At 43.8% G+C, this 21,735-nt stretch overlaps 1 protein-coding gene across 2 annotated transcripts in view; it reads right to left on the bottom strand.

Moving 5' to 3' along the window:
- The window catches only part of MICALL2 (MICAL like 2), a 62,128-nt gene extending 41,070 nt beyond the window's left edge, over positions 1–21,058 (bottom strand). Inside the window, exons 1-2 of one of the 2 annotated variants that reach the window (XM_072597744.1) lie at positions 20,890–21,058; positions 20,217–20,456 (exon numbers count right to left, since the gene is read on the bottom strand). In XM_072597744.1, the coding sequence (XP_072453845.1) occupies positions 20,217–20,359 (143 nt within the window). In that variant the 5' untranslated portion in view covers positions 20,360–20,456; positions 20,890–21,058. The remainder of the gene's footprint in view (positions 1–20,216; positions 20,457–20,889) is intronic. The other variant, XM_072597745.1, reaches the window with a different exon arrangement.
- Between the last annotated feature and the right edge of the window lie 677 nt (positions 21,059–21,735).

The following is a 21,735-nucleotide window of genomic DNA, read 5'->3' as shown; positions in this document are numbered from 1 at the left end:
CAGGTAGTTCGTCCAACACATCAGACTCCTCCCAAACAAGTCTGAGCACCGACTCTTCCCCAGCTTCTCTCTTGAGCATGAACCCAAGTCACCTCCAAGTTATGAGCCCCAGAAGCTACATAGTCAACCCAGCAGGGCTCAGCCCATCCTTTGAGCTAATAACCCTCATCTGTGATGGTAGCAGCAACAAAATCCACATAGATGTAAGAGTGAATCAAGCTAAACAAGCAGCTTGGCCCCTGAGGAGCTCACAAGTCTTACACATACAACAGCAGATAACCCAAGAGGTCCTAACTCTTTCAACATAGCAATCAAGTGGTAAAGACTCTTAGGGATCCTCTAGGCCAGGGACCCACATAACTTCCAGTATGCTGCTGGGACCAGATGAAAATGGAATTGGGAAATGTTTAACAAAACAAATAAAAATACAATACAACATAGATAACATTGATTTGTGGTTTCCTATCAATATGTGGCAGGGATTCTTTTTACTTGAGTTTGACACCGTGATCCCTTCATTTCTTATTTCATTCCTAATCTGAAGTCAGGAAGACCTGAGTTCAAATGCTCCTTCTGACGCTAGCTGCGTGGACAAGTCACAGTTTTGTCTATTTCAGTCTCAGTTTCCTCATCTGTAAAATGAGAATGATAATCGTAGCACCTGCTTCATAGGGACATTATGAGAATCAAATGAGATACCATGTGTAAACCACTTAGCAAACTTTAGAGCGCTAGGTAAACGCTTTTGTTGCTGCGCAGTCGTTTTCAGTTGTGTCCGACTCCTCATGACTCTGTTTGGGGTCTTCTTGACAAAGATACTGGAGTGGTTATTTCCTTCTTCAGCTCATTTTCTAGATGAGGCAACAGGCAAACAGGGTGAAGGGACTTGCCCAGGGTCACAAAGCTAGAGTAAGTGAGGACTGATTTGAGCTCAGGAAGATGTCTTCCTAATAATTCAAAGTTCAGCGCTCTAGCTACTGTACCGCCTAACTGCCCACACCACAACATCGTCACTTCCTAATAACTCCTTCCCACTCTTTCCACAAAGAAGACTATTACACAAAGATGAACAAGGCATGGTTATTACACATGTGTATGTATAATATATGCATCATAAATTATACATGTTATATTACCTTTACATACTATATTACTATATAATCATATAGTTATATGTATAATTATATATAGTCAGATTGTATTATGTATTAATTATTATTTTATATAGTAATAAATATATTCTTATATATTAATTGATATGTTAATGTATAATTTAATATAATTTCTATTGATATATAATAATATATTATATAGTCATATAATTACACATATTATATGACTATATATTACATACGTATGTCCAGTCATTTCAGTCACGTCCAACTCTTTATGACTCCATTTGGGGGTTTTTTGGCAGAGATACAAGGGTGGTTTGTCATTTCCTTCTCTAGCTCATTTTACCGATGAAGAAACTGAGGCAAACAGGGTGAAGTGACTTGCCTAAGGTCTCACAGCTAGTAAGCATCTGAGGCTGGATTTGAACTCAGGAAGATGACTCAAGGCTAGGCATTCCTCCATCCACTGTGCCACCCAGCTGCCTGTGTAAAGACTATTACCATCATCACTGGCATTATCATTACAGGAGAGGAAACCAAAGCCTGGACAGGTTAAGTGTCTCACCCAAAGTCACAGACAGTAACTTGAAGAGTCAAGATTCCAACCCACTATCTAAGACACTCCGAATAACTGTACAATATTGGGTCAAAAGGTGAAAGATTAATTCCAGTTCACCTTGATCCCCCCACTACACACAACAGCTCTCTGAGTCAGCATGGAGTGTGGATGGAATACTGACTTTGAACTCAGAGACCTGGATTTCAATCCTGCTTTGGACCTTTACTAGCTACCTGTCCCCTGTCACCTTACTTACCTCTTAGCCTCAATGTTTGAACTGATAGCATCTAAAGTTGTTTCTAGCTCTACAACCCTCTAGTCTCTCACTTCCCTATGACCAATCAGCCAAATTGCAAAGAGAACAGAAGAGTGTTGCTAATCAGCAGGAACCTGGGGATGGAAGCTAGGAATCCTGGGTTCTTCGATCAGTTATCCAGCCAGCCTAAGGTCAGGTAGATACTTAACTCCAGGCTGATCAACCAAAGACAGAAACAAGAGGTCATTCCAGGGTCATTGAAAAGGGTTGACAATATGTTTTCTTTTTCAAAATATTAATAACTCATTCTTTCATTAAAACAAAACTGGTAAATTTTTATTTTAGATGTGAATTTCCCTAAAGTGCAATATCCTTGCAAAAGACATAGCATTACTTTTCATAGAAAGGTTTCCTGGCGTGCTGTCTCTGCACCCTCTCCCCCACCCCTAGCCCAAATATGAGGTTCTGAAGGTCCCAAGCCTGTCTACTCCAGAGTAAACTTGTCTATGCCTCATTCCACACTTCAGCTTTTCCTGAGGATATTAGGGACACGATATTATTAGCTGCCTTCTATGTGGGCGGGAGGGGCAGATAGCAAAGCACTGTGGGATCCTTGGGAACAGGCAATAAAGGGCATTTGTGAGGCCAGCAGCTTATAGTGGGAGGGAGGAGATGAAACTGGGATGAGGTCAAATTTGAACTCAGGTCTTTCTGACTCCAGGCCCAGTGCTCTATCCATTGAGCCACAGATAGGTTGATTGATTAATTCCGAGAAGGACCAGGCCAAGTCAGCAAAAAATAGTTTACATTTTAAATAAAATAAAACTTTATTTTAAAATATGGGAAAAAATCCATTCTTAGTTCTCAGGCTATATAAAAACGGGATCTTGGCCCTTACTTGCAGCTATTTTTTAATTAATTGTAATTAACAAAATACAAATTCATTTTAAAATGTTGCTGAGTTTCTTATGCATTTTTACAATAAATTATACAATTACACAACTCCTATCACATGGAGTTCCACAATTATTAAAAATTTTATCTTAAAAGCAGGGGGGGCATAACATCCTCAAAAAGTTTGGGAGTCACTGGACTAGACTAAGTCAGCACATGCCAGGCCTGACTTGGGAACAAGGTTGGCCCATCCAGGCCTCCATTCCAATCCTCTGCTTTTGAGTAGGACCACTCCCCCAGCTAGGATGTCAGAGCAAGTGAAAGCCCCAGATAGAAAACCCATAATACCCAGCATCTGGGTGCTCCACAAGGCATTACTTAAACAAAACAAAATCTTCAAAAAGACCTGAGGCTGAAAGGGAACTTGGATCTTAAATAAACATCTGATCATCACCACACCCACCTGTAGAAACACAATGACCCACAAATGGGTGCAGGACTCCACCGGCACACCCTCCAAGGTTCACAGTCCCACAAAATGCCCCCCCTGCCTCATCCAGGTGTTTCCTTTCCAAGGGTCTCCAGCTGTTCCTCCAACAATAAGAAATGACAAGGTCACAACCACCCAGCTCGAAAGGGAAGAAAGCCAGGAATGACGTCAGAGGCCAACGCTCTTTTCTTACAGATGAGGAAACACACAAGTAACAAGTGTCAGAGGTAGGATTTGAACCCAGGTCCTCCGACTTCTGAAGCAGCTAGGGAATACAGTGGATGGAGCCTCAGACCGGGAGTTAGGAAGACCTGAGTTCAAATATAGCCTCAGACACTTACTAGCTGTGTGACCCTGGACAAATAAATCATTTCACCCTGCTTGCCTTAGTTTCCTCATTTTGTAAAATGAACTGGAGAAGGAAATAACAAACCACTCCAGTATCTCTGCCTAAAAAACCCCATAGGCAAAATCCATGGGGTCATGTAGAGTCAGACCCAAAAGATTGACAGCCTCTGACTTCAGAGCACCTGCTTTTGCCTCTGTTTCATGATGCCTCCAATTTCAGGTTCTTCTCTTTCCTCCACAGCAATGAATGGATTGTGCTTGATGAAGTTCTTCCAGATATCAGGTGTTAATTGTAATAGAGCAGAAAGATCGGCTGGGCACAGTGGATGGAACCTCAGACCTGGAGTCAAGAAGACCTAAGTTCAAATCTAACCTCAGATGCTTACTAGCTGTGTGACCCTGGGCAAGTCATTTAACCTTTTTTGCCTCAATTTTCTCATCTGTGTGTGTTTGTCCTTTGTTGCTGAAGAAGAACATATCATCAGAGAAATAATGACATGACTTCACTTGACTTTGTTTTGAGTGAGGGAGGGCTGTGCAGGTCACCAGCCTCACTTCTCCTCCAGAGCCATCTGGATCCAGTGACCAGATATTCATCAGGATGACTGGAGATGACACAGGATGAGGCAATTAGGGTTAAGTGACTTGCCCAAGGTCACATAGGTAGTGAATATCAAGTGTCTGAGGTGAGATTTGAACTCAAGTCCTCCTGACTCCTGCACCACCTAGCTGCCTCTTCCTCATCTGTAAAATGAGCTGGAGAGGGAAATGTCAAATCTCTCCAATTACCTTTGCCAAGAAAACCCCAAATGAGGTCATGAAGAGTCAGATATGACTAAAAATAGAAAGAATATTTTTTTTAGCATCTTGGGTTTCAGTTTCCCCATTTGTAAAATGAAGGGGTCAGATTAGATGATCTCTAAGGTCCCTTTCTGTATTTAATCCAATGCAAACCATAAGCATCCCATAAGGTTAGCAAAGCTCTCTGCCAATTACTGCCTACCTGTGACCTCATACAAGATGTTTTTCTTCCATGGACCCAAGTACCCTCAGCTTTAAAAAGAAGGTTTTAGACTGGTCAGTTTTAACATTAGAAAGTCCAAGATACATCAACTGAAGCAGTGTATTTTTTTTTTATCCACAAGGCAAAGAAAATAGAAGTAGAAGGATATTTATTTATTTTATTTATATTATTTTGTGTCACTTGGTCCCTTGCTGCTACAAATACTATGATGAGGTAGATAAATAGATAGAGTTCTAGATCTGAAGTCAGGACACCTGAGTGCAAACATCTGGTTTCCGACATTTAGTAGCTGTGTGACCCTGGGCAAGTCATTAACCTCTGTCTGAGGTTTTCTGATCTCTAAATTTTCTCATTTCCAAGAAAAGAATAATAATAGTGCCTACCTCTCAGGGCTGTTCTGAGGATAAAATGAGACAATGTTTTTAAAGGTCTTGCAAACTTTAAAGTGCTATATCGATGCTAGCTATTATTATTAAGATGATAATAATTCAATAGTATTAACATGGCACTTTATGGTTTGCCAAGTGTTTTACATATGTTATCTAATTTGAGAGAAATATAGGTGCTATTATCATCCTCCTTTAAAGATGAGGAAAATTGAGGCCAAGTCACAAAGTATGTGAGGTGAACTCAGGTCTTCCTGTTTCAGGTCCAGAACTCTATCCACTATACCACCTAACTATGTGGTAAAATCACTTAACTACTCTGGATCTCAGTTCCCTCATTTGTAAAATGAGGATTTGAACTGGATGGTCCAGTATCCCTTCTGGCTCTAAATCTACTGACTCCATGATTCTAGACCATGGCATTGGGGAGATAAGGGTAGTCACTGATGGGAGTCAGGTGTCTGTGTGCTTGGGAGGGAGGGATGGAGAGGGACAAGGAGTAAAGAAAGGTTTAAATACTGGGAATAAATGATAAAGGTGCTGAGGACTAACTACTAAAGATGGGAGCTAAATGCTACCAAGGATAGAGGCTGAGTACTAAGGATGAAGAAATAGACATAGAAGATGAAGGACTAAGGTTCTAGCACAGACTAAGGATTAGGGCTGAGGATTAAATACTAAGGACAAGAGCCTAAATCCTAAGGACAAAGGGTTAAGGTTCTTGGGATGAGAGGTCAGGTACTGAGGATGGGAATTAAGAGACAGAGCTTTGTTTCTCAGGGTGAGATTTGAAAGGCATGGCCAGTAATATAATCTTGTCATAGGCCTGCAACATGTAGGCAAGGCTCTGCTACACTACGCGCTATTACATTAATTTTTTTTTTAAAGCACTGTGAGGACAAAGTTTCTTCATCACTTTTTATTAGTATAGCTGAGAAAAGACAGTTGACTTTTCAGCAAAGAGAAGCATCCTCAACTGGATCAACTATCTGAACACACACTGGATAGATAGAAGAGACTCCTAGAACCATTGTGGCATTGGGTGTGGTGTTCTATGCTCTCCTGCCTTGTAGGATAAGGCCTTCTGGGGAGGTGAGATCAGGGAGGGAGAAGGTTGGGACACAGTCTTTTTATATGTTCTTAATTCTTCCTAAAAGTTGTTCTTAATATACGTATATTTGTGTGTGTGTACACACACACACACACACACACACACACACACACACACACATTTCCCCAATTGTTCTTAAATTCTGAAACAACGCTCTTAAATGTTGTTCAGAGTTTAAGTGTTCTGCTCAATAACTTCTGCCTTCCCTCCACTGACATATCCCAGATATTTTTCAAGGACCAACTTAATTGTCTTCTCTTGGAAGACTTATTTTACTAAAAAAAAAAAAAAGAGGAATTTTACTTCTCAATTTGATCTCTTCTTAGCTCTAAGCTCATATAGCCTTCACTGACTGCACCATTATATTTAGTATGTGAAGTAAAACCACTTCAATGTTCATGACAATAACTTTTGATCATAAGAAGGTCCCTCCCCTTCCAGTCATCTAAACTATTCCCCTCATTTAATCGATGAGGGAAATGAGTCCCAGAGAAATGGAATGACTAGCCTGCAGTTACACAGCTCCCAGGCAGAAAAACTGGGACCAGAGCTGAGATATCTTCTTGCCATTCTGTCAGGCTTTCTCTAATTTTCTGCTGAAGGTTCTATCAATTTAATTGCACAAATCCAACCTACATAAGCCTGAGATTGAGGAAATAGTTAAATGTGCAGTGTTGACAGAAAGGTATGCAGACACTAAAGACATCAGCAAGAGCCAGAGTAATCAGGGAGAAGGGGAAGATCCCATGAAGCCTTGCCTGACTGCAGCGATCCTCACTACAAAGACCTTAAATAGTCAGAGAAAAGGCTGTGTGTTCAGATCCAACTCAAGGGTCCTCCACCCATCCTTGTCTGGCAGTCAGCCCTCATAGGACCACAGGAAATGCCACACTGAGTCAGAGCCAGGGTTCTCTTTTCCAGACTTCTGTTACTCTTAGGTCTGAAGGGCATATCATGGAAGGGCATGTCATGGAAGGGCTCTCTGACTTCACACTGAAAAATGGTTTAATCCAATTTCTTGCTATCAGTCATTTAGACTTTAGAAAGTTTGGATTCTGTTTATCATAGTGATATAGGTTGCAAGCCTAAGAAGAGATTTCGTAAGTATATACTATATACTTGTATGCTGAAAAATAACACCAATTAAAGGCAATTCTCCAGTTTTATATGGTAAGGGTGTGATATTCAGAAGAACAAAGCATAGAATGCCATGAGTCACTACCCACTGGATGAAGTAGGAATTCTTTGGATTTTATCCTAAACTTATCCAGCCCAAATGCCAAAGGGGTACTTATGTATTCTAATATTTCAGGATTTGGTGCCTACATTTATATTTGACTTCAATATTCATGACAATAGCTTTTGATCATAAAGCTCAATGTCAGCTAAGAAGGAGGTCTTTGAGGGAGTTCTGTCCCTGACCCTGTGGTGGTCAACATTTTTATAAATGACTGTGATGAAGGTAGAGATAATATGCTTATAAAATTTGCAGATAACAAGCCTCTGGAAGGAACAGCTAACATATTAAGTGGCAGAGTATAGAACCAATAATATCTTAAGAGACTGGAAAGGTAGGGTGAAGTTTACCAGATGGAACTGAATAAAGTTCTAAGTCAATTCAACAAATACTTATTAATCCCTTACTACAAACTAAGATGTTATTGTTGTTTGCTGTTGTTTAGTCATTTTTCAGTTGTATCTGACTCTTCAAGACCTCATTTGGGGTTTTCTTGGCAAAGATACTGAAGTGGTTTACTATTTCTTTCTCTAACTCATTTTACAGATGAGGAAACTGAGGCAAATAGTTAAGTGACTTGCACAGGGTCACACAGCTCCACACTCAATCTACTGCTCCATCTAGCTGATTCCGAGAAAGATACAAAATCTAGTTGCTGCCTTGAACTTTGCATTCTCATAGAGATAAATGTCAAGTTCTGTTGTGGGGCTCAAAAAATCAACTACCAAAGATGAAGTTACAGCCTATTAGTTGTCAGCTAAACATCGTCAATCAATCAACAAGCACATTTTAAGCATCTGCTATGTGCCAGATACTAGTAGCGCTATGTAAGGGGATACAAAGTACAAAGTACGATACAATTGTTACTGTATCATTGCTATTGGCAAGGAGTATCAGATTCTAATGGAGGAAGCAACAGATACATGTAAAACTATATCCATGGAGCAGCTAGACGGCACAATGGATAGAGCGTCAGCCCTGGAGTCAGGAGGACCTGAGTTCAAATCCACCCTGAGACATTTACTAGCTCTATGACCTTAGCACACAGTTACTTAACCCTGACTGCCTCAAAAAAGATATTAAAAAACTATATACATTAGAAATTTACAGTTAGTCACTATAAACACAAAGTAATTGAATACAAAGTAGCTTGTTTGGGAGGGAGGGCACTAGCATTTAAGATGAACAGGAAAGACTTCATGAAAAAGTGTTTCAGCTGGGTCTTGAAGGAAGAAAGGAACTTAAAGGTGAGGTGGGAGGGAACATGCATTTATTAAGCACCTACTAGGTGCCAGTGTCTTCATAAGTATTAAGGAGGAATTACATTCCAGGCACAGGGGACCACCAGTGCAAAGGCACAGAAATAGAAAATGGAGTCTTATGGAATAAAGAGAAGGCCAATTTGTCTGGCTCACAGAACACAGGCAGGAGAATAATGTCCAATGAAGCTAGAAAGGTGGGTTCAGGCCAGGTTGTACAGGGTTTTAAAAGCTAACCATGGAGCTTACATTTTGTCCCAGGAGCAAGAGGAAGCTGTTGGAGTTGATTAAGCAGAAGAGTCACATGGTAAGCTCTGTATTTAAGGAATATAACTTTAGCAGCAGTGTATATGATGGTCTGGAGCGGGGAGAAACTTGGGGTAGGGAACCAGTGAAGAAGCTGGTGCAATAATAGGTAAGAGGAGATGAAGGCCTAAATAAAGGTGGCAACTATGGGAGTAGGAAGGAGTCAGATTCAAGAGCTATTGGAAGGCTAAGAAATTGCAAGATTTGACAAGTGATTAGATATATAGAGTTAGGGATAGTCCAAGATAATGCCAAGGTAATGAACTAGGAAGACTGATGATGGTGCCTTCTCCAGAAACAAGGATCTCTAGGAAAAGGAAGAGTTCTAAGGAGTTCAATTGGAGACACAATGAGTTAAGATGTCTCTGAGATATTCAGTCTGAAATAGCCAATGGGCAATTGGTGATGTAGAACTGAAGCTCAGAGGAGAGACTGGGGCTGGATATATAAATCTGAGAGTCATCTAGATAGAGATGACAGTTAAATTCATGATAGCTAAGGAGGTTAGCAGGAAAGAAAATGTAGTGGGAGAAAAGAAAAGAGCCTAGGACCAAAGCTTGGGAAATACCCACAGTTAGGGGGTATGATATGGTGATGAATCTACAAAGGAGACTCAGAAAGAGTGACTAGAGAGGAGATGAATCGAGAGAGAGAAAGTAAAGTCATTAAAACAATAACAACCAGATAAGAGAAAGAATCCAGGAAGAGAAACTAGCCAACAGGGTCAAATGCAAGAAAGAAGTCAAAAAAGAATTAAGACTAAGAAAGGATCATCACTCAGTTCGTCGGACAACTAGCATTTATTAAGTACCTACAAAATTCCAGGCACTGGAGACCCCAAAAAAGTCAAAAATAATAATATTAATAATAATGATCTCTGCTCTTGAGGAGTTCACAGTCTAATAGGAGAACAATATGCAAACTATTTACAAACAAGATACAGGAAAATTCAAGATAATCCCAGAGGGAAAGCACTATATTTAAGGAGACAGACAACTAAGGGATTATTTGTAATTTTGGGGGAATTTCCATTAAATCATGAGTAACGAAGCCAGATTGCAAAGGGAGAGGAGAGGAAGTAGAGTCAGAGAGAACAGACAATTTTTCCAAGGAGTTTGTCTGAAAAGAGACACAGGGAAGACAATAGCTTAAGGGTATTCTGGGTCTATTGAAGGTCTTTTTTTAAGAATAGTGAAGATTTAGACTATTTTAGTCAGTAAGAAAAGAATCAGGCAACTGCGCGGTACACTGGATAAAGTGCTGGACCTGGAGTCAGGAAGATTCATCTGAATTCAAATCCTGCCTCAGATACGCTACCTTTGTGACCGTGGACAAATTATTTTACCGTTTGCCTCAGCGTCCTCATTTACAAAATGAACTGGAGAAGAAAATGGCAAACCTCTCCAAATGGGGTCATGAAGAGTTGGACATGACGCAACTGAACCAAACAGAAGGAAGCTGTTGATAATGAGAATGTTAAGATGAGTGTATAAGGCATAATTGAGGATTCAGACTACTGCAGGGGATGAAATCAGATGTACGTGCAAAGGGTCAGCCTTAGTAAGGAGAAGGGCTACCTCTTTGTCAGAGACGAGGGCAAAGGAGATGATGCCATGGAGTTTTTGTGAGATGAAAAGAATTGGAGCTCACATGGAATGGTGTCAAATTTCTCAGTAGAGTTTGCAAAGTTGCTAAGGTGGAGGGGGCGATGAGTGAAGGTGGGGAGAGGCAGAATGTCAGAGACTTGAGAAACAAAGAAAGGTTTAGAATACTTTCTGTGGAAAATACCTAACTTTCAAAGATATACAAAAAAGGAAGTGAAGCACCAACAGGAGTAGATTTCTTTATCACTGGAGATCTTCAGGCAGAGACTGAATGACCAGTTGCTGGGGATATTGTAGATGTGACTCCAGATAGACAGATTGATAGATAAATAGACAAAGAGATGGATAGATACATACATACAAAGACAGACAGACAGATAGATGGACAGATGGAGAGATAGATGGACACATACATAGATGGACAGATGGATGGATAGATAGATGGATAGAAAAATAGATGGACAGATAGATACATTGATAGACTGATGGATAGACAGAGACAAATAGATGGACAGATAGACAGAAAAATAGATAAATGAACAGACAGATGGATAGACAGACAGATAAATAGACAGATAGAGATAGATAGAGAGATAGACAGACAGACAGATGGATAGATGGACAGATAAATGGGTGGATGGATAGATAGATAGACAGACAGATAGATGGATGGACAGATAGAAAAATGGAGAGACAGACATATGAATAGACAGATAGGCAGACAGATAGATAGATAGATAGATAGATAGATAGATAGATAGATAGATAGATAGATTAGATAGATAGATAGATAGATAGATAGATAGATAGATAAATAGATAGATAGATAGATAGATAGATGACGGAGGGATGGGTATAACAGTGAATCACGGAGGTCTCTATCAACTCCACATTTCTTGGTCACGTGATTCCCATCACTTCCTTTGCAAACAAGGCATTTGCTCCCCCCGCTTTGGGCCTGAATCTTCTCATCTGTAAAATGAGAGGCTTGGAAGCTGTCTAGGTCCCTTGCAGTTCTTACATACTGGGATCCTATGACTGACTGGTCTAATTACTACCGTCTGTCCTTTAGAAACTGCTCTCCAGCTCTCAAAATCATTGCTTTTCTGGACCATTTCTCATCCTACTCTACAGAGGGATCCTTATTCTGAGGTCTGCGAACTTATTTCTTAAAAATATGTCATACATTCATTTCAATATAATTAGTTTCTTTTGTAATCCTACATATTTATGCACTTAAAAACATTATTCTGAGGTTATAGGCTTCCCCAAACTGCCAAAGAGGGCTCAAGAAAAGGTTAAGAAGCCCCATACACTCCTGAACTCTAAAAGCATTCCAGGTGCAAATACACAGTTGTTTCACATAAAGGGATAATAATGCTTTCTATTTTGCTTCCAAATAAAACTCATTCATTCGTCAAGCATTTTCCCCCATTCGTTCATTCAGCAACTAATTAAAGAGAGCCTACTGTGTGCTCAGCCCCCTGTTAGGCAAATGCCTGGCAAGAAGAGCTTAAGCAACCTTGATTCCCATCAACATGGTGAGCAGGCACCCCCTCTCTGCCTGCCAAGTTGCTGTTGCTCTGACTGTAGCCCCTTATGGCCACGAACAAACATCTGTTGAGAAATGAGAGCCAGCAGCTGCTCACAGATCTCCAGACCCAACCACCTCTCACTAACCAGCCCTGGGGCTCCTGGGGATTTTATACCCACTTCCAAATTCCTGGAGTGCTGACCTCACGCTGCTTTATGGTTTGGAACAAAATCCAACCACTAAGGGGGCAGAAGGTTGGGGGGGGGGGTTTCAAAGGGGAGGGGGAGGGTACTACCAAGGGAAGGAAAAGTGCTTCATCAAAACCTTCCCACTGGCTTCTCTACCACATCTGGAGTTAATCCCACAGAGAGAAAGAGAGCAAGCAGCCCCTCTGCTCACACACCACACTCCAGTGAATGGTTGCAAGACAGAAAAAGTGAGATACAAAAAAAAGACAAATAGAGACAGAGACACAAAAACGTAAAGAAACTGATGCACAGAATCAAACACAGAGAAAGCAAATAAAGGAGACATATCCATTCAATCAACAAGTCCAGCCTAGGTTCCTACTATGTACAAGACACTAGGTGCTGGGATGGAAATAAAATTAGACAGAAACACAAAGAAAAGGAGTCAGAGAGCAAGAAACATGTGTGAGAGGCAAAGGGAAGCAGAAAGCATTGTGTCTAGGAAAGAGTCGCTCCATTCATCGACGCCACGTCTACAGAGGAAACAACTGCAGCCTTCTGCCTCCAGGGAGGTCAACTCTAGAGATGCATCCCTCCCCTTCTAGACTTCCTCAACCACCCAGAAAACTGGCACAATTAGGAGAGCAGGGCCTCTGCTGTGGGGGCTCAAAACAGGGCTGCTGGATCTGGTTCTCTAATCCTAAAAGGGCTAGGTGAAAGTGGGATGTATAAGAAGAAAAGGGTCAGAACTGGCCAATATTGGGAGCCCATCTGTACAAAAGTGCCCAAGACTGCTGGAACAAGCTTCTCCTATTTCCCAATAGTCCCTTCACTGCAGCCTGAGCCAGGGGAAAACCCAAGAACATCCAGACTTTTTTCTCTTGTGGTGAAAAAAGTTGGGAAATTAACTAGGGCTTCTCCTCTCCCAAAGGAGAGAGAGTTCAAGTTTCACCCTAAGGGGCATCATCAGTAGGTTTCTCAATACTCAGGCTGCCTGACACCAACTGATGAGGAGAAGAAAAATGTCCATTCCCCTCCATGTGCTTTCTGGAAAGAAAACAACAGGAAGGGGAAAAGGTTATTGGAGCCGAGTAACCCCTAGCCTCCAGAATAGAAGGCCACTTGTCCACTCAGCCGTTGGAAGATGGGCTCCAGGCTTCCTGCTAAATGTCTAGTGTCTTCGTGTGGGAAGTGAGGTCAACCACAGTTCCCTCCTTCCTCTCCCCTCCCCACTCTCTCCAGAGCTACCACTTTCAGTGAGTCTTGATGCTTATGCAAGGAAGAGAAATAGTTTTCCATCAGGAGACAAGTGTAGTGTCCAAGTAGAAGGCAGTCTGGATCTGGTGCCACACAGAAAAAAATCCAGCGGCTGCCATCTTGGACCTTCACCCTTCCCCATCTTCATCCCCCTCTTCCTCATCTCTATGGATTCCAAAAGAGGCAAAAGCAGAATTTTGGTTTCCTTGGGCTGGAAGGTTCCACCAAAGATCATCTAGTCCATTCTCCTGTCTTTGGACAAAGACAGAGACACAATAATAGAGCCTCAGAAACTATGGTTCCATGATATGGTCTGTGGTCAGACCCTCAGGAAGTACTTTCTAACATCTCACCTAAGTCCCTTAAAGCTTTCTTCTCCCCCAAGTTCCCTTCACTCTTGTCTTGCCTTCAGTGAAGCATCCACTTATGTGTCTGCAAATGACTTACTAAGCTCTTAAAACTTCCCTTCTCTAGGCCATAGGAATTCAGCTTCTCCCTCTTCTCTTTCCAAGGAACCAGAGCAAAGGGAAACTGCAGAACGCTTTCTGGAAACACTTGAAATTTCTAATAGGCAATTCCAGGGTGGCAGAAGAGTATCTCCAAACATCTGAGGTGCCAAAGTCCCTTTTAAGTGGTTTTAGCACCTTTGCAGCCAAAAGGAAAAGCAGTGAGGAGACCCGCCCTGGAAGGGCGTGACCATTTTTTTTCCAGGGCAGCGCTCACCTGGCCTGACTTGGGAGACTGTCGTCACCACGGAACTGCACACGTGGGCTGGAGGCTTCCAATCCAGCTGGTGGAAAAGCCCTCAGGCAGGGCCCATTCTCAAGTCTCTTACCCAGTGTTTACCGGCCCTTACACTCCTATACCCTCAACCCCAGGGGAAAACCAGTAGGCAGAGGTGAGAGCTGCAGGGCAGCAACCTGGGCCACCAAGAATATGTTGGCATAGCTCTGGTGTCAGGCTGGAATCATAGGCCTCAGCCCTCATCCTCACTGCCTGACTCCCCCACTCCCCCTCAAAAAAAAAAAAAAAAAGAAATCCCCCATCTTTGTCCTACTCAGAGAGCAGCACTCCAGTGGCCCCGGCTCCAGGTCCTTCCATGAAAGAGAACATCTCTAACTACCTCCAGCCTCTTCTCTTCTCCCATGCATTCACTCTTCACACAGCTGCCAAGATCACCTTAATTCACATGTCTGGTGTCATCATTCCCCTACTCAGAAATCCTTGGGAGCTTCTCCTGGTGCTTATAATGTAAAATGCAAAATTTTAAACCAGACTCTGGAGAAAATCCACATGCTCCAAACTGGGAAACTGGATTTCTCCTTGCCTCCCCCCCACCTCATCTCTCCTACCTCCATGCATTTGCAAAAACTGTCCCCCATGCCTAAAACATACTTCCTCCATATCTCTGCCTGCTGAAATCCTCCTGTTTCCAGGCTCATTTAGCTAAGGGGCTTCCATGAAGTTTTTTCCTGATTTCACCTCCTCTCGAGCCTAGATGAAAGTGATCCTCCATTAAATTTTCCTAGAATACTTGGTTTAAACTCTCCTTTGGAGAGAATATGAATGCATAAAAATGAATGCATAAAAAACATGTATTAAGCACCTACTGTGTGCAAAGCACCTTGCTAAGTGCAGGCTTTCTAACCTTCAGCAGATCACACTCTTCTCTTATCACATTTCCTTGTTTTTGTGATCCTTTTTATTTATTTACACAGTGCTGCATGATTTACAAACAGCTTTCCTTAGAGGGAACTAGTGCAAGTGTTCTCATACCCATTTTTTATAAATAGGAAATATTGGAGCCAGGATTCCAACCCAAGTCTCTTTTGACTTCAAACAGCCCTTTCCACCACACCTTAAGGGAAGAGGCTGGGTTGTTTTTTTCCATCTTGGCATCCCTACCATGTAGCATCATGGTGCCTTGCATGCAACAAGTGCTTCATAAATGTTTATTGACTTTGGAGCCATTTCAGAGGGGAGACCTATGAGGAAAGGTTAGAGGAACAAGAATTATTCCATCGAGGTAGAGGGGTGAGGACATCAGTTTTCAAGGATACATTGAGTTACTATTCAGAGATATTGTCCATTTCCACTGAGGGCAGACCAAGAGGGAATTTGAAGGAAGGTTTTGGAGATTTAACAAAAGGAAGGGCTTCCTGATGTTGAGGTTGTTCGATACTAAAACAGGATGTCTCCTATCCTTCTCCCAGGGGGCCTTTAAAAGTAAGAAAGATTATCAGTGTCCCCAGATGGTTCCAGTGTGACTTAGCTTGGGAACAAGGCAACAGACTCAAAAACTCAGCTCCCTCCACCCCTTAGATCCTCAGTACTTGTTTCTTTTCTACATGGTGAATCCTCCTTGGCAAAATGTGGAAAGCCAAGTCACTTTCCTTTTGTAACCTACACACTTCTGGGCCAGCATCCTCTGCGGGGTGAGCCAGAGCAGACTCAGGTGGCACGAACTAAGCTTAACATCCGTCAAGAAGCACCATGAGACATGTATTGTTTTGATATGGCTAATGAGGGAATTTATTTTGCTTGCCTATATATTTGTATTAACGGTTTTTTGTTTGTTTCTTTTTCATTGTAGGAGGTGGGAGAGAAAGAAAATAAAATTGTTCGTTGAAAAAAATTAAATTAAAAAAACTTAAAGTCAGGTCATTCTTAAGATAAAATAGCATACATACCCCCAAGTCACATCATACAAGTCAAATATAAAGCATTATTAAAATTATTGTACATCTTTATGGAATTTTTGGACACTTTCATTAGTGAGAATGGCTGAGAGTTGAATATTCCAAATTGGAATTGGGAGCTTGGCCACCTTGGAGGTTAGGAAAGCAATTGACTCATATTCCCTGAGGTCCTGGTTGGGATGATCATGGCCAAAGACAGTGGTGGACTGATGGCTGGGCCTCCATGCTACTGTGACTAGAGGTATAGGTAGTAATTCTGGGATACACACAGTTGGATGGGTGAGGAAAAAAGATGGCAACAGCCAGTGCTAAATACAAACCTAATACTCATATACAAATCAACAGATGAAAAAAGTCATCACTATCCCAGTCATCATCTCTATAAGTTAACAAAGCCTGACCCTCCCCACTCCTACATATGTACACACCCCTCAGGCTGCTCTTTTGTGATTTTTAAATTGCTTTCATTATGTCACCTAAATAGAAATATTGAGGAAGGAAGAAAAAGAGACAAAGTTTTATTTGCTTCAGACATTGGCATCCCCTAAGGATGTCCTGGATATGGGTTATACCAATAGCTTAGAATTTTCCACCTCTCTGCCCCTCCAGGCCTTACAACCTTCCAAGGAATCTTAAAAAAAACTGCTGATTGAGGGTCACTTCCAGGCCTTCCCCTGGTGTTTCCTCACTGACTGGTCCTAGAAAGGGGACTCCCCCTCAAGGAAGAACACAGAATGACTCCAAGTCACTTAGCAGGCAACTTACCCCAGCGATCAGCAAAGGACAGAAAGCTTGTGGCTGAATAAGGCCAAGGGGACCATCAAGGGACAGGCTCCAGGGATCTGAGAACCCCCAATAATTTAGGAGGCTTTGCTGGTGCCTGAAAGAAGATGGAGAGGAGGAAACAGGGAAGCAGCAGGGGAGAGATGAGCACATGTGGTTCAGGAAATTGGCCTAGTAACCCACACAAGCTGGCATACACATGCACACAAAACCCCCACAATACTCCAAGCAGCAGCAGCAGCAGAGAAGGGAAGCTAGGTAGAACCGAAGGAGCCCAGAAGAAAGCAAAAAGACTCAGCTTGTGCTGTAATTCTGAACAAAGATGAATACACACCACAACAAGCCAGGCTGGGCCATCCTCCCTTTCCCTTACACTGTAAGAGAAATCTGAGGGAATCAGGGAAATTTTTGTCATGAAAAGGAAGGTGAGGGAAATTCCTGGCACCCACCAGGAAATCCTCAGTCTACCCATTTGGGCCCCCTCTGTAACCACACCAGCAGGGTGAACAGCTAGATTCCCCGGACTACAGAGTTCTAGGTCACTGGCAAAATGCTTTTGTCCAGTTCTGTCCTCATGAGACACATGACTTTGTTTCCCTAGTCACTGGGTCATAGGATCAAAGAATGGGAGATTAGAAGGGAACTTAGAAATCATCCAGTCTGATCCCCTAATTTTACAGACAAGGTGACAAATACAAAGAAAAGGCTAATGCCCTTACAGGTAGAAAGTGGCAGAGCTGAAATTCAAACTCAGGTCCCATGACCTCAAGTTCAGGGCCCTCCATGCTTAACAAAATTAGCCCAAGGGATCACAGGACACTACTGTTTCAGTCCCTTCCCATCTCTCAGGCAAAAAATATGACATTTCAACATTTTTGAGAGGTCCCAGAAACAGAGATGGAAAGGACCACACACAGAGGTCCTTAGCAGAGTGCCCAGTAGGTCCTTAATAAATATTCATTGAATCGAATTGAACTGACCTCAGAGGTCCAAACATTCTCATGCAGTCCACAATAACCCTGAGCACCCGTGGGACCAGATTAAAATGTAATTGGGAAATATTTAACAAAATAAATAAATAAATACAGTAAGGCCCGAATAACATTACATTTTAAAACTAAATTAACATGTCATCCTGTGCAGACAAGTGACCCCCACTTCTGTTTGAGTTTAACACTACTGGTCTACATTTTAACGAGGAGGAACTCAGGCACGAAGGTAGTCAAGTGACTTACCCAAGATGACAGAGGGGAAGAAGAAGATGGGATTAGAACCCAGATCCTCTGACTCCAAATTCAACCCTCCCTGCACTGTACTACACTGCCTGGGACATGGGTGTGTTTGGAGAAATGGAATAAAATTTTAACACCCTGCTGAAAACTACCATTGGAAGGAAGCAGAGCCTAAACAAACACTTTCATTCTTTTAAAAGGGTAAAAGCATTCCTCCACGCATTTGAAATGTATTTTAGAATAGAAATGACATTTCTGAGCATTCCCAAATCCTCTGTAAGGAAGTACATAGTGCAGGACAGAGAGGAGAGAGCAAAATAAATAAAAGCCATTTTCTGAAAGGGTTTCTTGCCTCCTGTGCAGTAGCAGGAGCCAAAGAACACTCTCCACGTGACCAGCCTGGCTTGGGGTGGCAAGGGCCCGTTGACTAGTTCCCATTCATTCCCCACTCCTGGGCTTCATGGCCACTATGGACAGTTTGGCTCCAAATAAATGGTACCCCAGGTTTATATCCCAGTGTATTCCTGAGCCCTACCTTTCTGGCATTTCATTCCCCTATCTCCAAACTCCAGAATGGGAACATCTTAAGCTACTCTCAGTTGGCCAGTTAACACCTCTGAAGAATTGTTTTTATCCAACTTCCTCCACACTCAGCATGGCCTTGGTTTCAGCTGAAGAGGGTGGGGAGGCCTCACTGGCTTCTCTCTATAGCCCAGGAAACCCAGTGTTTAGCACCAGCAGCAGGAATCTGTCTCTTTCCAAACAAAGCCCTGGAAAACCACCACACAGTTCAGATCTTCTCTGAGGCAGAGAATTCTACAGGGGGTTATGGGTTAAAGAAGTTTTCCTTACTTCAAGCCTAGAGGGGAAAATACTTGGTCCTATTCCTTCCCCAAACCCCTCCTCTTGTCACCAGTGGGGAAACAGGATTCTAGCTTAAGACTTGGGAGTTCCTCACTTCAGCTCAGTATTCAGACCCCGCCCCCCCCTCTAACCCCCCTTCATAGGCCTGACTGTCCGGCAATAACCCACTGTCTCCAGCACTCCTAAAGGAGAGCAAACTCTGGGCTCCCAGCCAGTCTCTGGTCTGATGGACTAGTGTCTCACACTTTCTGCACAGCCCCATCCGCACCCAAACTGAGCCACTCCTGACCTGGCCCAACTGACTCCAGGGGAAAGAAGGACTTTTCCACCATCCCAGCATCCCTCTATCTCTGGCTTTGGGCAAATCAAAAGTTTGGTCTCAAGACAAATGAAACTTAATGTCCTTTCTGGAAGGGTGCTGACGTCCACCTCATTCATTAGAGGGCGAGAGAGGAATGACAACTAGAAAACTGGGGATACTAAGGTCAGATGTCAAGAGACCCAAGAATAGAGGCTTTCTGCATTTTTTCCAGGAAGGGAGGAGGAGGAGCCTGAACTCCTGGAATCTTTGCCTAGTAGCCCAGCTTCTTGGGCATAATAATATGACCTTTAATATAATCCTTTAAAGTTTTCAAAGCCCTTTACAGACAGTTTCATTTACACCTGAGAAAAATCTTATGAAGTAGGCGTTGTGGCTATTATCGTCTCCGTTTTACAGATTGGAAAAGTGAGGTTAAGAAAGGTGGAGGCATTTGCCCACATTCACATAATTCACATAATCCTAGAGAAGGTATTTGGCCCCAGGTGTTCCTGACTCCTTCACCCGTACTCTACACGGTGATGTATCAGACCGTGGTCCGGTCCTCCCACCCCCACCCCCACCCCTTTCTTGGTGGGAGGTCCTGAAACAAAGAGACTTGAGAAACCAAGACGCAGAAAGCTTAGTTTAATTCAAGGTGAAGGCGAGCAGCAGCCCGGACCTTGGTCAGGGTGATGCCAACCGACACTTGTCTGGAGCTAACAGGAGCAGAGCCGCTGCCCCTGCAAGGTTCCGGGCCCCCGCTACTCACATGAGGTCTGGTCTGTGCCGGTGCAGGATGGCACAGAAGGCCAAGCCGTCCCTGAAGGAGGTGGTCATGTTGGTGATGTTGACCTCGGGGTAGCCCTCGCATTGCTGTCGGCACCACTGCTGCAGGGCCTTGATGGCAGCCATCCTGAGTCAGGAATGGGAACGAAGCGGGGAATGGTGAAGCTCCCGACGCGCAGGCTGGGGAAGTCCCTCTCAGGCGCCCCGCTTCCTGGGTGCAGACCTGGAAAGCCAGAGCACCTCTAGGCAGGGCAGGGAATTCCAGGGACACTCTAGCTCCGATCCGCCCTTGCTTGAAAGCCCAGCTCCCAGGAGATCGGTTTCCACGCAAAGCGACCCCAGGGGCCTCCCTGGAGGAGGCGGCAACGACCCCGGGGATGCAACCAAGCTGGTCACCGCCAGGTCCCGTCCCCTCGGCGGTCACGGCGGCCGGGGAGAGGGGGATCGGAAGCGTCCGGGAGGGTTGAGAGTCCCGGGCAGAGTCCCGGGCTCCGGCGGCCCGCCCCCAGCTCCCAGAGGCCGGCCCCAGTGGCTCAGGTCCTCCGGCTCCTCCGGGCTCCCTCCCAGCCCCGCGCCGCCGCCGGGCTGCTCCCTAAGCTCGCTTGCCCTCCGGTGCCCGGCGGCGGCTCCGCTCGCCCGGCAGCCTCGCTCCTCACCTCCACCCCCTCAGGTCCCCAGACCGCTGGCCAGCACCCGAGCGCAGGGCAGTCCTCGCTGCAGAAGGGACCAGGCAAGCGAGGCCCGGCCTCGGGTCACCCCAACTCACGCTCGGACAGCAGCTTTCTGGGTGTCCGGGAAGCTCTTGGCCAGATCTGTGGGAAAGAGGAGGCGGGGAAGGAGGGGGCGGAGGGAGGGGACTAGCGAGGGAGGCGGGGCTGGCCAGGGGAAGGTGTGGGGTGGAGGCACCCCATTCCTAGACAGAAAAGTTGGGGATCGAGCGGCCCAGGGAATGGTCTTGGGCAAGTCCCGTCCTCCCCGTGAACCTCAGTCCCTCATCTGTGAAAGGAAGGAGTTGTGCTAGAGCAAAGGTTCATAACCCTTTTTTGCGACTCGGACCCCTTTGGCAGACTGGTGAACCCTCCTCAGAATAAAATTTTATAAAAGAGATGGGATTGAAAAGGAAACGAATTCTATTAAAATACAGTTATCAAAACTTTCAAAAAGTTTCACAGGCCCCAGATCAAGAATTCCAGGTAACTAGGCTGATGATTTCTAGGGTCTGTCCCCACCCCCACCCGTGCTTTAAAAAGGGGGGGGGAGGGAGAGGGGAGAAAGAAAGAGGGAGATGGAGAGGAGAGAGAGAGAGAGAGAGAGAGAGAGAGAGAGAGAGAGAGAGAGAGAGAGAGAGAGAGAGAGAGAGAGAGAGAGAGAGAGAGAGAGAGAGAGAGAGAGAGAAGGGACTCCCAGCACTAGCTAATTGTGGGGGAAACTGGAAGTCCCTGGATTTCAGGTGAAGTTAAGGGATTTGTAGCTATCTGCCCTAATCATCTTTTCAGAACTGG

Source organism: Notamacropus eugenii, chromosome 3, assembly GCF_028372415.1.
Source record: "Notamacropus eugenii isolate mMacEug1 chromosome 3, mMacEug1.pri_v2, whole genome shotgun sequence".
Taxonomy (NCBI): domain Eukaryota; kingdom Metazoa; phylum Chordata; class Mammalia; order Diprotodontia; family Macropodidae; genus Notamacropus; species Notamacropus eugenii.
This window is presented reverse-complemented; position numbering and strand designations above follow the sequence as displayed.